The following is a 17,745-nucleotide window of genomic DNA, read 5'->3' as shown; positions in this document are numbered from 1 at the left end:
TCGGGTAATCCGCGAAAGTACTTGCATTTTTCTAAGGCACTTTTGATCTAACTACAATCACTCTCTCATACTCGAAATGTGCACCAAATTGGCACAACGACGCCCTGTATGCTCTCTGACCAAAGCGCAGGGCATTGGGCCTAGAGGGTGACATTCGGCCAGAAAAATGTTTATTGATGTTAATATCTTGTATATACAGAAAATGATGGCTAGAATATGTTTCTTGGACTCATGTAGTAAAGTGTAGATAGCATTAACCAGTTGTTTTATTTAAATAGTACTGTAAAGTTAATATACCACTTAGTATATAGCAAAAACACTTTTTTTTAATGCTCACAGGCAAACAAAAGTTGAAACACATTTTTATGTGGATAGACGGGGTTACACGCGATAATTTTTTTTTCCTTGATTTGTTTTCCGTCGATGATGTATTTCGTACTATGTACCAATGCTACTGACGCCAGGGAGACAGCTCCCACACATGGACCCTACCTATCGACCCATCAACACCGGGGACCAACGGCTTTACGTCCCTTGATTATGACTCAGAAAATCCCGACGGTGCCGACTGGGATTGAACCCAGGCCCTTTGGAGTGAAAGGCAGTCACGCTTACCACTACACCACTGACGCCGCTCCACACGTGCAATCTTTAGCCATACATACGATGTACATTAGACTGATGCAAAATTTGAAATTTTCGCTCCACAGTGCTTAAACGGTTCCAAATTGGGTCCTGATTAGCCTCCCAAAATTTGAACTACTTTAGTAAGAAACTGACTTGGCACAAACCATTTCAAGTTTATTTGGGAATTACTATGGGAAAACTTATGTTTTTGTTCATATGTATCTAACAATTCACCACATCAGTATGCTTTTAAATCAAAAGTAAGGAACAAAAGTTATTAATGATACAAGTCACTGATGTCTTATGATTATGCTCATTCAACTGTTCAGCAGGCAACATTGGTGTTTCTGGTGCGAAGAATAGATCACAAATATCATGGCTTCTATGTCGCACTGCAGAATACAGTGTTGCCCACAGAACAGCTGCTTGATCATGCCATAATATTATCAATCTCTTAAACAATTAATAACAATTTAATTTGACATTTGGCTGAAAACGATATTCCGCAAAGTTGTAGCTTAGAAAATTTACCGCAAGAATAGTTATAGAAATTTTTGAAAAAGCAATATTAAAATGTGTAGAAGACAATAAACAAAAAGTTGGGTTTTCCCATAGTAATTTCCATATAAACTTCGAATAGTTTGTGCCAAGTCAGTTTCTTACCAAATGAGTTTAAATTTTGGAAGGTTAATCAGGACCTGATTTGAAACCGTTTGAGCACTGTGGAGCGAAAATTTCAAATTTTCCATCAGTCTAATGTACATTGTGATCATTACCAAGTGTTCTCCTAATAGCTACATTATATTAACTTATTTTAAGATATTTTAACCAAATTTTTGTTTTGTCCCAATGTCACCCCTCATGGTCTACTTTTTATTTAATTTTAGTAAAATGAGATATCAATTTCAATCAACTAATTCCATGCCAGTCGTAAATATATAATTGATGAATATATCCACAAGCTTAAAATTGTTTTCCATGCTAAAATGGAGCCTTACAAGGGATCGACAAATTTTTGATTTTTTACCCATTTCAGTCACCCCCACTTCGGGTATGTCTTCCAGAAATGCGTACTAATGAACTTTTGGCGATCTGAATTTAATCTCAAATATTCTTAACAGTGGTTTATCCAGCATTTGTGTGGGGGGTGTTTTGTGAAAAGGACAATTTTTTTACTGAAATACCAGTGACATCCTGGGAATCGGTTCTGATAATTCCCCAAAAACGTTGAATCGTTTCCCAATTATATGGAAGCTAATTCGATTTCATGGGAAACAGCTAAAAATGGACAGTAAACATTTTTCCAGAAAAATGCCAAATAATATCATTCCCACTGAGATTTAATTTGTGAAGAACTGTTCGGAGATAAACCAGCCTCCTTAATAAACCTAACCTACACACTTAGAATTTTTTACAGAAATCTGTAAAATTTTACCGAAATCTCAACAGCAGCTCGGTAAACAGTTTCGCAGATTTCCTGTAATTTTTCACAAATATCTGTGAATTTTTCACAGATATCTGTAAATAATTACAGGAAAACTGTAAAATTGTTTACCGAACGTTCAGTTGTTGAGATTTCGGTAAAATTTTACAGAAATCTGTAAAATAAGCTTAGTGTGTAATATCTGAAGGACTATTCATAAATCAGTCACTCCATAGCAAAACGATATAGTGGTCTCAGAATTTCGTAAAAATGGGTAGTTTTGTTCCTTGTCTCAAAATATTAGACCCGCATTTTTTTCTCATTAGGGTAACCATGTTAGGGTCGTCAAAAAAAAAAGATTTTTTTTTCAAAAATCTTTAACTTTTGTGGGCCTATTTCAAAGATGTAAATATCAAATGAAATGTATTTAAAAATAAGTTAAAAAAATATATATTAAAAATTGGGTTTTTGTATTGCAAAACATTTATTGTTATTTATGGTTTTTATGGTTAGTAGGATGAGGGCGCAATATGTTTTTATATTTTTCCTTGAAAATGTAGGCTTTTTTAAACATCATTTAAAGAAAACAATGATGTTTTTTTTTTTCGTTTTCGAGTTATATATTTTTTGAAGTTATCAAGCTTTGGGTTTTCGCTCAATACTCCTATGCGACTAGACTACCATGCGCCTAAATTGATACATAGCTAACATAGTCACATAATATATTCCAATTTTATGCTTCTGCTGTTATACGCTTATAGGTTATCAAAAGTTATGATTTTTTTTAAAAAGCCAATTAAATTCGCATACTTCAAAAGATTGGTCAAAAAATACATACTAACATTCCTGAAGACACCATTTACCTAAAACTAATGGCTTAAGCGCAAACATTTTTGTCTTCTTAAATACGGCTTTGTGACCATCGTGCAATGTATGAATGATGATGGGTAAGTGTAATCATGATTCAGTGGTGGCATTCATGTCCAATGTTCGTTGCCCGACATCAGAGTTCAAAATAAATAAAAAGGTCAACAGTTTTCATCCCTTTTCCCTCACATTCATTTGAAGGGAAAGGCAATGCTTTTCTAATGACGTGATTTAATCGGGTCTGAAAGTTTTCTTGGTTCGTTCAATTCTATGAATATCATTATGACGTTCATTTGCAAATGAAAGGATAGCAACTAGTTCGTCTGATCAGAAAGGGTATTGCCCAGTCCTGGTGTTGATTAATTGCATAACTGATGAGCAGTTCCTCGCCAAGTAACGAATCGATCTGACCTTCTCCGATTTGCATAAAACTTTGCATAGTTGTTTGCTATGGTCAATAAATCACATTTGAGCAAAAATTCTGCCATTTTGAATCTTGCAAAAAGGTTTAAAATTGGGTATTCAATGAAGTAATGAAGTTGTGTTGTTAGCAGAATGCTTAAATAAAACAGTAAAAAAGGTTATCTACCATTTAATTCCACTTATTTTATTTATTTATTTTATTTATTCCACTGGAATTAAATTGAAGATAATATTTTTTACTGTTTTATATGTGTAACTCCTTTCCAATCAAAATTGCGTATGAAACAAAGTTATAAGAATTTTCCTTTTCAGGAAAGTATACACGGTAAAAACATTCAAGGAATTTTAAGTAAAAAATCCACAAAAGCAATTAAAAATTAAATAACATAAAATTAACCGCTTCATTTAAAAATAAAAAAAATTTTTTTTGGGAAAATAGGAAAATGCTAATTTCTGTGAAATTTTGAAGTTTAAATTAACAAAAATCACAAATCATCAACTTTTGGTCAAATTTATAAACTTTTTACTTTTTACTGAAATTACTGACCATAACAACCAATTACGCAAAGTTTCCTGCAAATTGGAGAATGTCGAGTCTGAAATATTTGTTTAATGTTTGCATTTGGCCTGGAAATGCTCTGCGTTATACTACCGGCCATTTATTGAAAGGAAACCCAGAAATGACCATATTAATTAATATTGTACAACTTTGTTGTTTCATTGCAGATACGTGCTCGGTCACCTGCTAACGGCTTTCGATTTGTTCGAGGAAAAGCGGGTACGTTATCAGTGTCAGAACCTGCTACAGGTTGCCCGACGGTTACTAGGCAAAATAGGTAAGTTAAGTTCATTTGACAGTTAATTGAATCAGCTCATTATTGTGACAAACACGGGTGATAAAGTGCAAACAATGTGCATATACGGGTCGATTAAATTTGGTTCTTTTTCAATTAATATTCCATATCATCGTTATCAGGTGGTTGGGTGTCATCGAGTCGTGAATTGGTTCTGTGATTATTTCACATCGTTAGTGGCAGTCAGGCTACGAGTGTGCTAATTGAGACGAATTTAATTAGTGTATTCATTTGGTAGGTACCAGCCTCATAGCCTAGTCAGTAAAGGCACGGTATTACCAAGCCGGAGGCGGCGGGTTCGATTCCCAGTCCGGTCGAGGAAATCTTTCGGGTTGGACATTTTCTCGACTTCCCTGAGCATAGAGTATCATTGTGCTTGCCACACAATATACAAATTCATGCATTGGTATTGGCATCGAAAGCTCTCAATTAATAACTGTGGAAGTGCATTTAGAACACTAAGTTGAGAGCACGCAATAAGCTAATATGCGCTAAACAATAAGCTTGAAATGCGAACAAGAAGAAGAAGAAGAAGCATTGAGTTGAACGTTTTAATATGACAATAAATCGTGAAAATTAAAGATCAGTGAAAAGCAATATTTAACATTTACATCGTACAAATTAAATTCTTCTCAAACTTAATTGTAACAACTTTGAAACAAAATTCTCCCGATGCCAATCGAGTTTCCGGGGCACTAGAATTTAATAATTTAAATTTTGAGGAATCCTGATGAATGTGGGCGTCTTAGTTGGAATACCTGTATAAAGAGAGAGAGAGAGAGATAAAGATTAGTAGATTAGGGAAATAACTAATCTTTCTCTCTCTCTCTCTCTCTTTAAATTGATCGTTATTTCATTTAATTCGTCAAGAGTCGTAGAACAGTACGAATTGTGTCTGGAAAAATAATAATATAGGTATAGGTAGAGGATAACGCAGACGAAATCCAAATTGAATGAAATTCATAACGATTAGCACGCATTTCGTGTTTCTCTTTAATCGGTTCCTGTGTTTTTTCCTAATTTGATCCGTCAAACGACAAACGATTTTCGCCTCAGTAACGAGCACCGAGGACTTTATTCCAGAAACGTGCTTAATTGGCTGAAAACTAAGCTCTTCTCCGCTTCCCTCCTCTTCACCAAAACGGTCAATAGCTTCTTGCGAAAAATAATAATATTAGCGGAAGTGAAAAGAAAAGCGTCGCTTGAAGTAGGTACCAACCTCTCCATTCCTCCCTTATTGATTTGAATGAATTATGGGTACGCTGGCTTTATTTGATGGAAACAATGTTGCTCCGACCCGTTACACACCTACCGGTCATCATCGAAGTGAATACGAAAGGGAAGCGGTATTTACGCGTTATCTTTTTGCTTCTCCAACCGGAAACACGTCCTTGTTGATTTTTCGGAGACCGCTTGTCTGTCACAGGAACAACACTACCCACGTTGCTTGGGTGGACGATGGATGGGTTTATTTTATCGATTCCAAGTTTTATTTGCCAAGGATATTATGTTTGATTCCAATCCGCTCATGTTGGCATGGCGGGTAAATTGTTTCCGCTGTTGGAAGGCGGGATTCCCGTTTTTATTCGTGGCATACGCGCCCGTTCCATCCGTCTGGACTAAATGCCTGGCAGAGTAATTACTTACCAAGCGTGTACTATAGATCATCGCTTTCGGTGGCTGTCCAAGGTGGTTGGATGAGCCATAAATTGAATATCCCTTGTGTGCCAAGCTTGGGAAATTTTATTTTATTCTCAAACGATGACTGCCCATTCCAACTTACTAGTTTTGAAACTATTTCGACGTAGTCGTAAATCATGTTACATTGTTGCATTGACGCGCTTGGGATATCAGTGGATTCATGTTAGCTAGTGTTCTTTCAGGACTATAGAGGTAGGGAAAGGAACTTGAATGTTAAGCTGAGGGCAGACGTAACGATTCAGTAATAACGTAATAACCAGGAAAAATAAAAGATAGGGAAGTTTGAGGTAGATTGATCTGAAATTCCAATTGTTGTTAATGTAAACGTTTGAGTGAGTGCACCCAAGTAGGAAATGTAAGATTTTATTACAGTTTCGCATGAAAAGAATGCATAATTTGCAATGTTTCGTGACATGAACAGCTTCTATGAAATGATCCGCGGAGGGTTTTCAAAATAATATTGTAATTTTTATGTTGACTTATTTTTCGAAAAAAAGTTTGTTTCCCCGAATGCATTGTGTCTAGAAAACCATCTCGTGCAGGTTTTATACAAAAATATGCATTCTCGAAAAACTTGCTTGCACGCTCAATTTTCGAATATGACCAAACTACCACCCTTCAGGACATCCCTTCCCGTACAGAAAATAATCATGCACCTAGTCACCAAGTCCAACCAAGTCAAGAAATCGAAGTACTACGCAAAACCACACTTTGTACACTTTGGTAACATACGACCTATCCAAAAATGATGTTTTTGTTTTTGCATCATCCTTTTGCCGCCTTGTTTTGTAAAAAAAATAAACTGTCTATATCTCTTTTCACCGTATGCGTGATAGGGGGATGTTTTTCAGAGTCTTAAACTATGTTAATCATCGATCGAATTTCCACTTGCTGCAACTACGGCCTCCACACGTTTCCGGAACGCACGGCAGGTTCTAATAATGTAGTCTGGATCCATTTCTCTCCAGGTACGTGTCAATGTTTGTCTGAGGCTTGGCCTTCATGACGCGCCATATTGAGTAATCCAGCGGATTAAGATCGGGGCTAGATGGCGGCCACATATCCTTCGCCCAGAACGGAAGATGTTCCTGCAACCACTTCTGAGTGCGGTTCGAAGTGTGGCACAGAGCTCCATCTTGTTGAAATACAACATTTGGCTTCGGACCGTACTGTTCTTTGATCCACGGAAGAACATACTTACTTAAAATCCCGATGCAGACCTCCGTGTTGACCTTGTCGCCTTCTGGAATGAACACCGGGTCCATTTTTTGCCATCGGAAGCCACCAATCCAAACACCATAACGCTAGCAGGATGCTTGGTCAGATACACGTTCTTGTGCTCGTCGGCGACGTCTTTTGCCGGAAGAGAATTAATATACCGGTCGGTTCTAGAATTTGATACGGGATCGACGGCAAACATGCTCTCGTCGGTGATCAGGATTACCGGATTTTTTCGCTTAAGGAAGTTCAATATTTTCTTGCATCGTTCGACTCGTAGCTCCCGGATGCGGTTGGTAATCATGTGAGTTTTTTTTCCGTGCCCTCGACTTCGCCCCGCAATCTTCCTTTACGATCTTCCGTACCGTAAAGTTACTGATCCCGTGTTCCTTTGCCATTTTCTTTATTGAACGCACTGGATTCACCCGAATCTTCCTTAGGATAGCAGCGATAACCCTCGGAACCCGAGCTGACCTCGGACGACCTGTGGCCACCTTCGCGCATAGTTGTCCTTTCTTTTCTCGGTCTAAAACCCTTTTGACGGTCCACCGGGACACTCCCACGGCGATTGAAATGTCTTTTTGCGACATTTGCGCGTGGGACAAATCACAAATACGCTGCCACTTCGTCATGGTGCAACTGTCAAACTAAGTAAATCATTTTCACACAGCCTACTACGGCATTGTATGCACAGGTGAAACGGCAACCTTATTTGTACGATGGTGCAAACATTATCACGCATACGGCTCAAGAAGATATAAGGTAACTGATGGCTTCGGCACCCATTGACTATTCTTGTCAACCAAAATTTAAACGTTAATCTCGCTGCATTTTCTCACCAAAACACTTCGCTGAATGTATTTAAACGATTCCTTAGTCTTTCAACAGCAATCTGATTACATTCTTACGACTGAGCAAACCTGTTTTGCCAGGTTGTTCTTCAAATTAAACATGCGTACTAAAAAATACGGCTGATTTCGAGTTACCGATAATAAAGCAGTTGATTCACGCGCAGTTCAAATGGAAAGGTTGCCGAAAAAAGTAGAAGGGTCTGTGCCTAGGGGCACGAACGGAAGCTTGACGTAGGACCGCTAGTGGACGGAACAAATGTGAACATTTATTTCTTTTAATTGATCAATAATCAATTATCTTAACTCTTTCCGTTTTTTATTTTAATCGTATCAAATTTGTAGTATTTATTTCAAAGAGAAAGTTGATGAAGAGAATCCAAGGGACTGTCATCTTGAGTATTTTCGATTCATCTACCCGACTTTAAAATGCGTATTTTAATTTTTTTGTTATATATGAATTTTTAAGTTTTGTGCATTTTGGTATTAAAGTGTATTCAATTACCCCTCACAGGATTTCCTTTCGAATTATAAGAATGGGGCGGGGCGGAAAGTATCGTTTGTGCAGAATATGTAAAAAAGGAGGGACTTCGAGAGATTGAACTCGTGAGAGCTAATTTTCTCACAAATTTGATGTTATTGGCTTTCTGGGGACTGAATATACACCCAAAGCGAATTATTCCCACTTCTCTCAAATTCTATATGGATTTTTAATACTTCCTACCAGCGTGTTCTGGAAAATGGTCGGACGATGATTAATGTCACCAATACATTCGGGCCTACAATACCTTATATAGAGACCAGGTTGAGCCTTGATAGCTAGCTGCTTATGGGAACTGATCCGTGTTCAACACGGATGAGGCTGTCGAGCTGTATGTCGTTTGGAGCGCGGGTGACACACTTGGCATAGATGACCGACCCGCAGCGACTCACGAAGAGCTACTGATTCCGATCCATAGCATAGCGGTACAGCTTCTTCCTCCTTTGATGGTTGCTTATGTGGGCTCTACAGCTCGCTGCTTGCAGGCAGCCTTTCGTTGTTACTGGAGAACAATTTTCAATGCCACACGCCGAAAGCACTGGTACTTATGCTACTTATTTCGACGACCGAACACCACCACCACTGCAGTGGTGTGGTCGTTGGGAGCGTGTGGTTCGGAGTATGGGGATGAGTGTGCAAAATATTACTCAATTCCATCCTCCCTATTCGCACGCGCCCGAGGATCGCAGGCGAATGCCACTTCGACTTGTTTCGTCTACTTACTACTCTCTGATGACTGTGCTGGGAAAGCAGCATATGCATGTAGTTAATTGGTGGAATGTTAGATAATTCGACGCTTTTGGACAATGCTGGACATTTACCAGTTTTTCAATAGTTTCTTGTTGAAAATCAACATTCGGAAGCATTGTTTTCGATGCGTAGCCATATTTCTGATCGATTGGTGATAAAATTGTTGAAATTGGACCAGGGGCAGCTGAGTTATTAACGTTCAAAATCTTTCTTAATTTGTTACATGTTCCATTTTCGGTTTTCACAAAGTGTACCTCTATATAGAAATCAAAAACGTAGTCCTACGTCAAAAAAGAGCCGGTTGACAATAGTCACACTCACCTGAGAAGTTTGAAGCGTTGTAAAAATGTTTTCAAACCGTTTTGGACAATTTTGTCGATTGGAAGGGATATAATAGCAAGCAGTTAGGTAATGTAAACAAACGTACACGTCATATGTGTACATGATGTTGAGAAATTGCACTGAAAGTGTTATATTATAAATAACGTGAATTTCAGACGAAACAAGAAGGAGAATAAAAACAAGAGGAGGAATATTTAAGGAAAAGAAGTACACTAAGCAAAGGTTTAGAATTACTAACACATTAAAATTTGCTGTTTGAGTGGCCCTCTGAAAACTATTTTTTAACTGTTTCCTGTTAATTTTATAATTTTTCATAAAAGTGGTACCGTTCCGATTCAAATTTCGGACGATTCAAATTTCGGACACTTTCATTTTTAATTAAATATGACATCCAGTTAGAAACAAAGTAATAATGTTAGATGATCGTGGAGGGCACTAGTCAAAAAAATTTAAAATTTACAAGACATGTGGATCATATTCGACCGAGATAATCAACTTTTAAAAGTGTCCGAAATTCGAGTTTAAGTGTCCGAAATTTGAATCGGCACGGTATTAGAAAGACTTTTGTAGACATAATTTTTTTCTTTTAAAATATCGTTTGTACCTCTATTTTAGTAGAAGTTATTGCCAAAATTCATTGCAAAATTGAGTGAACACACTTAGATTTTGTTGCCGAGATGGGCACCACCGAGCAGCTCGGCATATTATTTTGCTGAAGTTTATCATTGTCACATTTTGATGTTAGGGGCTAGATAAAAGGTTTCCGTCTTCGGTAAAGTTGTTCAAATAGACAGGATGTATCCTAAGGTAAAGAGTTTAGTTCAAAATTCACTCACCAGGCGGCTCTTCTGTGACATTAATTTTGAATTGTTTGTCCTAACTTAGCATTTTGACTAGGTAGAAGGTTTCCGTCCAGGCAAATTTGTTCAGATGAACAAGATCTATTTTATGGTAAAGAGTTCAGCTCAGAATCAACTCACCGAGCAGCGCTTATGTGTTACGTTAGGACAAACAATTCAAAATGAATATCACACAACAGCTGCCTGATGAGTGAATTCTGAACTAAATTGTTTTCCTTATGATATGTCTTATCAATCTGAACAACTTTGCTGAAAACGGGACCGTCCATATGAGCACGATCTGTAGACAGCGTTATATAATGTGCGCAACTTGATCATTTTGGTTTTAGCGTCAGCTAGTGAATCAAGTGTGTCATACACTATCCATAGTTTTGAAGACCTTGTATTCCTGAATATCTGTGCAGAAGGAAGCAACATTCTATTTGGTTGGGATAAACATGTCTTACATCAAAATATGCCACTTCATGAGCATTTTTTACAATAGCCCCTCCCTATGAGAGATCCGTTTTGATAATATAAACACTATATTTACTTTACAAAACATCTAAAACTTTCCAAAATCCGTCGATCCTTCGCTGAGATATGACAATTTGAATTTGTTGACCCCAGGGTACAGACAACATAAGTTTTTTTTGCACAGCAAAGGGTTAAAGCCATTGTTTACGTTTGGTTGCTCCATCTATTTCAATTGTTGGTCTAGATTTAATGTATGAGTACAGTGGTTTTGTCCCTGATAGGTGGATAAGTTTTCATCTCCTGTGTTTAAACAGGCTTTTTTTCACCTTATCTAATGTATTATTTGATTTCAAAACCATACAAGTAGAAGGGTCTGTGCCTAGGTGCACAAACGGAAGCTTGACGTAGGACCGCTAGTGGACGGAAGAAATGTGAAGAGCATTTAGTTCTTTGACGTTTGACACCGCCACGGCGAACCAGACGACGGATGGCGATATCACGAAGAACCTTGCGATGAGCCTTTTGGGACTTTCCTTTCCTTGATTTGTTTTCCATCGATCTTGTTTTCCGTGCACAGCACCAATGCTATCGACGCCAGGGAGGCAGCTCCCACACCTGGACCGTACCTATCGACCCATCAACGCATGAACCGGGGACCAACAGCTTTACTTTCCGTGATCAGAGATGTTATGCCTCAGAACATCCCAGCGGCGCCGACTGGGATTGAACCTAGGCCTGCTGGGGTGAGAGATAATCACGCTTACCACTACACCACCGGCGCCGCTAACCTTTTGGGATTGGCAAACGAGATTTAAATTTTATACCACAAGATTTAAATTTTATACCACAAGATTTAAATTTGATGTACACAATGTTGATGTAGCGAGCTTTGAGCAAAGCTGTTGATTTTTCCGGTCCCACTTTCCCCAGTGTACCTTACACAATTCGATCTTCACGGCCCCACCTTCTTCGTTGACGCCCTTTAACGGTCGTGTACCGACGCCTTCACTGGCTTTATTCACTCGAAGGCAGAATACTGTCAAACCATGAACTGAAAATAATGCCTACCTTGACCGCTTGGTTCGGCGGGTTGACAATAAAGAACCTCTCTCTCTCTCTGTGATAAAGTGGAACTCGAAATGGAACCCCGGATCAAATTGTTGACGGGCTACGCACATTAATTTCCGGATGACCAAACTGGACTGTTCATTATCGACCGCCAACCACCGCAACCAGAAATGAGCTGGCCACCCATAGAACGGAGCTATTCGTCTACGATGTGGGGTTGGGAGTGGCGTCAAAGTGGACTCGATTTATTATTATTGCCTCGAATAATCGTAAATGTAAATCTTAATTTGTCTGAAGCTATTTGAATAGCATGGGAACTAATCGATCGCCAAGTCCACCGCCGCACAGTGGTAGGTTTCCATACAACCGTCGGCCAAAACCCTTAAAAATATGTTTATCGGCCTGAAATCGATTATATATTTTCTTCTTACAATTATTCATTTATTCAAAGTTGAATACCAGCCAAAACCATTTTTTTTTTTCATATTTCACACATACCGTAAAACGGGGTAACATTGATAGTTTTTTTAAGGTATATTCTAAATAACTTTTACGGCAATGAATGTTTTTAAATTTTATATTTTTAAACAAGAACTGATGATCCAAGAGTCAATTCGTTAGTAATATGTTTAACGAAAATTAAAGCATTTGCACTATTTTTTTAGTTTTGTGACCGAACTTCAGTTTTTTTTTTATCTAGGGTTACTTTGTTACTTCGTTCTTTAAATATGAAACATTGAATGAGTATATAATCAGAAAATATCATAAGCAATAAGAATACCACATTGAATTTGTGATGGCTATATAGGAAATACATTTCATAAGTGATGGTTTGAGTGCTTTTTCAAACAGGCGAAAACACGACAATTGTGTTTTAATATGTTTGTAAAATATGTAACAAATACTAATAAAAACTGTATACGATATCAACGAAAATACCCTAAGCTACAATATCGAACCAATGTTTCTAGTTTGGAAAAAGCGCAGTGACTAAATTTAATCTTTACCTTATACTATCAAAATAACCCGCATTATCAAAGATACCCCGTTATACGGTACCGTTCGTTGGCGGCGCCGGTGGTGTAGTGGTGAGCGTGACTGCTTTTGCACCCCAATGGGTCTGGGTTCAATCCCAGCCGAGGTCGGTGGGATTTTTCTGAGGCGTAAAAATCCCTGGTCACGCCTTCCTTCGGAAGGGAAGTAAAGCCGTTGGTCCCGGCCCATGTATGTTGAATGGGTTCGATATCCTACGCAAGTGTGGAAGCTGCCTTCCTGCACATTCGATTGCCGTCAATGGATGGCAATCGATGTTCGTCGGTGATTGGCACTAGATTTCGGAACAAAGACCGACGTTAAATAAAGAAAACATAAAGGGTGTCCACGATGAAATTGCCACACTATGAAATTGCTCTAACTTTTTAACCGTTGGGTAGAATTTAGTGAATATATGGGTGGATTTAGTTCATAGTGCATTATTTACATCCTGTGTACATTTAAAGTCCTGTGATCAAAACTCGCGGAAATGGAGTCGAAAGAACAGCTCGTGCGTGATAAAATCTTGCGCATTCATCACGAGAACAAGGATCTCTCGCATCGTTCCATCGCTAAAACGTTGGGAATCGTGAATTCCACGGTGTCGCGAGTGATTAAGCGGTTCGAGGAACGGTTGACCACCGATCGGAAGCCCAGAAGTGAAGGAAAAAGTATTCCGTACAACACCAAAAATCACAACCGCGTAGTTGGGGCCTTCAACCGAAATCCGAACGCCTCCGTTAGGGATGTGGCTAAGAAGCTGCACCTAAGCCGAAGTTTTGTCCAGAAGGCCAAAACTAAGGCTGGGCTTCGAACGTTCAAGGTACAAAAGGCCCCTAATCGCGACGAGAAGCAGAACAAGTCCGCCAAAACCCGTGCCAGGAAGTTGTACCTCAACATGCTGACGAAAGTTGAATGCTGCATCATGGACGACGAAACATATGTGAAGGCTGACTTCAAACAGATCCCCGGCAACCTGTTTTTCACGGCCAAGGATAAGTTCAGCGTTCCGGAGCATGTCCGCACTCAGAAGATGTCCAAATTTGCGAAGAAATTCCTGGTTTGGCAAGCCATCTGCACGTGCGGAAAGCGGAGTGCACCTTTCGTGACCCAGGACACGATGAACGGACAGGTGTACATAAAAGAGTGCCTCCAGAAGCGGCTGCTTCCTCTCCTGAAGGCCCACAACGTCCCAACAATCTTCTGGCCGGATTTGGCCTCATGCCACTACTCCAAGGACGTGCTGAAGTGGTATGCGGACAATAAGGTCAATTTCGTGCCGAAAATGTTCAACCCTCCCAACTCTCCGGAGCTCCGCCCCATCGAGAAGTACTGGGCGATTATGAAGCAGCATCTTCTTAAACGACCTAAGGTAGTGAAGACAGTCGAGGAACTGAAGAAAGTATGGGTTTACATGCAAAAAACGGTTGATTCACAGGTTGTGCAGAATCTTATGGCCGGGGTTAAGGTGCGGGCATTTGCGTATGGACTGTAAATAAAATACGAGTAAAATGGTAAAATGAAGTTTAATAGTTATTTCTCAATCCCTGAAAATTTGATGGCAATCGGATGAAAACTCGAATTTCGCGAATCAATTTTGTGTGTGGCAATTTCATCGTGGACACCCTTTACCATTCGTTATGCATTAGGCATCAGGCTGTTCATAAACCACGTAGACCGATTTTGAGAGATTTCATACCCCTCGCGTAGATAATCGAACATATTTTTTTTTCTTTTTAATTTATATGGACAATAATCAATTGCCAACCATTTTTGACACTCAACTGTCTGGGGATGGTTTTTGTCGTCAAATTCTTATAAGGAAAAATATCAATAATTTATGACATTTTTTTTTTTTTTTGTTTATTAATTTATTTGGTAAGGCTCAACCGAATTAACTTTACAGAGCCGAGGATTCTTGGTCACTATACAATACATCTTAAAAATATAGTCAAAAGGTACACCACAATAAACACTTTATCTTCCGCTATCCAAAAGCCTCCTCCATCAGAACTGGAGCCGCTTCCAGTAGTTTCATTGTATGGCAAATTGTTGTACGCCAACGTGGGTCAGAGCGCGTCCATTGCAACAATGGACGCAAAACGTGGTCAGCACTCACACACTCATCACGAAACGGTTGCTTTCCAAAGTCGACGACGCATCGACCGAAAGAACTGCTGATGAAGAACAATGAGGAGGACCACACAATGGTTGCTGCCGAGAAAACAGACGATCGCGTAGCACACATCGAGAGTGGTCTGCTTTTGTCGACAGCCGAGTGAACACTGATAATTTATGACATGATAACATGTAAAAAATCATTACCGCCATACCGCAAAAAAGCGCAGAAGAAGGCTACATTTTCTGACAAGTACATAAAGGATGTACGGTTTAAAATCCGCACACACTCAAATTGCTCTATTTTTTGATCCGTTGGGTAAAATTAATTGAAATTTTGCGTAGACATAGTTTAATGTGTCTTGTTTACACTCTGTGAGTTGATTTCATCAAGTGCGCAGAAGTTTTCAAAATGGCGACGAAAGAACAATGCGTGCGCGAAAAAGTTTTGCACGAAGTCGGTTTTCCAAAAGTTGGGAATCGCGAATTCCACGGTGTCTGGTATCATAAAACAATTCGAAGAACGTCTGACTGTTGATCGGAAGCGAAGATCCGGAAAAAAGCCGTCAGGTCAACGAGAACGATCACAAACGCGTGGTTGGGGCCTTTAAACGGATACCGAACGCCTCAGTTCGAGATGTTGCTTGTGAGTAAGACTTTCGTGCAGAATACCAAAACTCGAGCTAGACTACGTACGCTTAAGGTTCAAAAGTTCCCAAACCGTGACGAGAAACAGAATACGGTCGCAAAAAGCCGTGCCCGGAAGTTGTACGACCAGAAGTTAACGAAACCACACTGTTGCGTAATGGATGACGAGACATACGTGAAGGCGGGCTTCAACCAGATTCCAGGAAACCTGTATGTGACTGCCAAGTATAAGTGTGCACCATGAATGGACAGGTGTATTTGGAAGAGTGTCTCCAAAAGCGGCTTCTCCCTCTTTTGAAAGCTCACGACGGTCCGACGATCTTCTGGCCGGATTTGGTATCATGCCACTACACGGAGCAAGTGCTAGAGTGGTATAAGGCGAATGATGTCGATATCGTGCCGAGAGATCACCCCCCAAACACTCCAGAACTGCGCCCAATAGAAAAATACTGGGCCATAATAAAGGAGCACCTTCGACGACCTAAAGTGGTGAAGAAAGTAGAAGAAATGAAGAAAGCATGGGTTAATATGCAAAAAAAACTGTCGATTCTGAGGTCGTACATGGCTTATGGCTGGGGTTAAGGCCAAGGTTCGAGCATTTGAATATAAAGGCGAAATAAATTAAATGAATGATGCCAAAACTAACTTTGACTATTTCTTTTAACTCCCTGAAAATTTTGTGATAATCGAATAAAAACTCGAATTTTGAGAATGAATTTTATATGTGCGGATTTTAAACGGTACACCCTTTATACTAAAAAATCTATGTCATATATTTGGTCTTGGCGTTTTAGAACCAATTGATGATGTTTCAGAATGATTAAAAATAGTAGGTAATAGTTATTCTATTAGTTGTTGAATACAGTTAGTTTATTATTCATCATCATTCTCATCAAAACTTGGGAACACAAAACAATCAACAAATCAAATCTTGAGCTTAATACTTCATTTGAAAGCATTTTCACTAACAAATAAAAGTATTTGATAGTTTCAATATCAACTAAAACATTTGTAACAATATTGTTAATACTCATGGTAGATTATTTTTGAACTAGATGTTGCGTCGCATTTAAATCGAAATAACAAAAAATGTAATATTGGTCCAAATTGCTTCAAAATTTCAGGGTAGTAGGGGAAATGGCTCTAATGTTGACCTATGGATCTAAGATTGGGCCCATCGCTAAAAATCTTCTATTTATCAACTTTATCTAGATGAACGCGTCATTGGGACGGTACTAATGGATATTGTTGGTCGCTATTGAAAATTTTGTCGATTGCTGAATTTATGTATGAGCCCAAATTAGGGGCATTTAGGCCGACATTACATCCATTTCCCCTGTATTAAAAAAATATGCTGAACAATAAATAATTAACATGACGTTTTAGGTTTTGGCCGGCATTCGTCTACTTGTGCTGTGCGCCGGTACCGGCGAATGCTTAAGAGGCAATACTATTACAATAGACTCAAGAGAGGGAGAGTTCGATCTTGTTAGTGATTAAAGTCGACAGTTACGAATTTATGCTTCCGATCCGGGCTACGTGCCTAGTGGGATCTGGTAATAAATGGACGGGAAAGGCACGTTTAGAAGCGATGGAAATAGTGAGCAAGAAATCCATTTTCAGTTCACCTTCCGAGAATACGTGCTCCTAGTTTCATCTCTCTGTAATCGACTAATCGGCTGTTGAACTTAGATTTAATCAAATTATATTGTAGGTATCGAATCAATTATGCAAGCAACTCTTATAGTTTGAACCGGCTTCAGAGTGGTTTACTGCCGGTGGAAGCATAATTGTCCTACATTTATATGAAAGTATATAGAACATGGGACAGTTATGCGTATATCAGCAGTTTACCACGTGTTTACCTGAATAAAATGCTCAAAAGTTTGTTCCTCTCTTGGAGTTTGCTAATTTACAATATTAAAGATATTTAGCAATCAAACGGGAAATGATTAAAAGTAATTTCTCT

General features: G+C 39.0%; 1 protein-coding gene across 2 annotated transcripts in view; it reads left to right on the top strand.

The window, feature by feature from the left end:
• Nucleotides 1–17,745, top strand: part of LOC135704326 (cGMP-dependent 3',5'-cyclic phosphodiesterase-like) — a 171,514-nt gene that overhangs the window by 94,542 nt on the left and 59,227 nt on the right. For both annotated transcript variants that reach the window (XM_065225760.1, XM_065225758.1), the window contains exon 6: nucleotides 4,067–4,176. In XM_065225760.1, coding sequence (XP_065081832.1) covers nucleotides 4,067–4,176 — 110 coding nt within the window. The remainder of the gene's footprint in view (nucleotides 1–4,066; nucleotides 4,177–17,745) is intronic.

This window comes from Ochlerotatus camptorhynchus, unplaced genomic scaffold, assembly GCF_037179485.1.
Source record: "Ochlerotatus camptorhynchus isolate MF236.1 unplaced genomic scaffold, CSIRO-AGI_Acam_v1.1 ptg000233l, whole genome shotgun sequence".
Taxonomy (NCBI): domain Eukaryota; kingdom Metazoa; phylum Arthropoda; class Insecta; order Diptera; family Culicidae; genus Ochlerotatus; species Ochlerotatus camptorhynchus.
The sequence above is the reverse complement of the archived record's forward strand: the minus strand, read 5'-3'. Positions and strand labels throughout refer to the sequence as shown.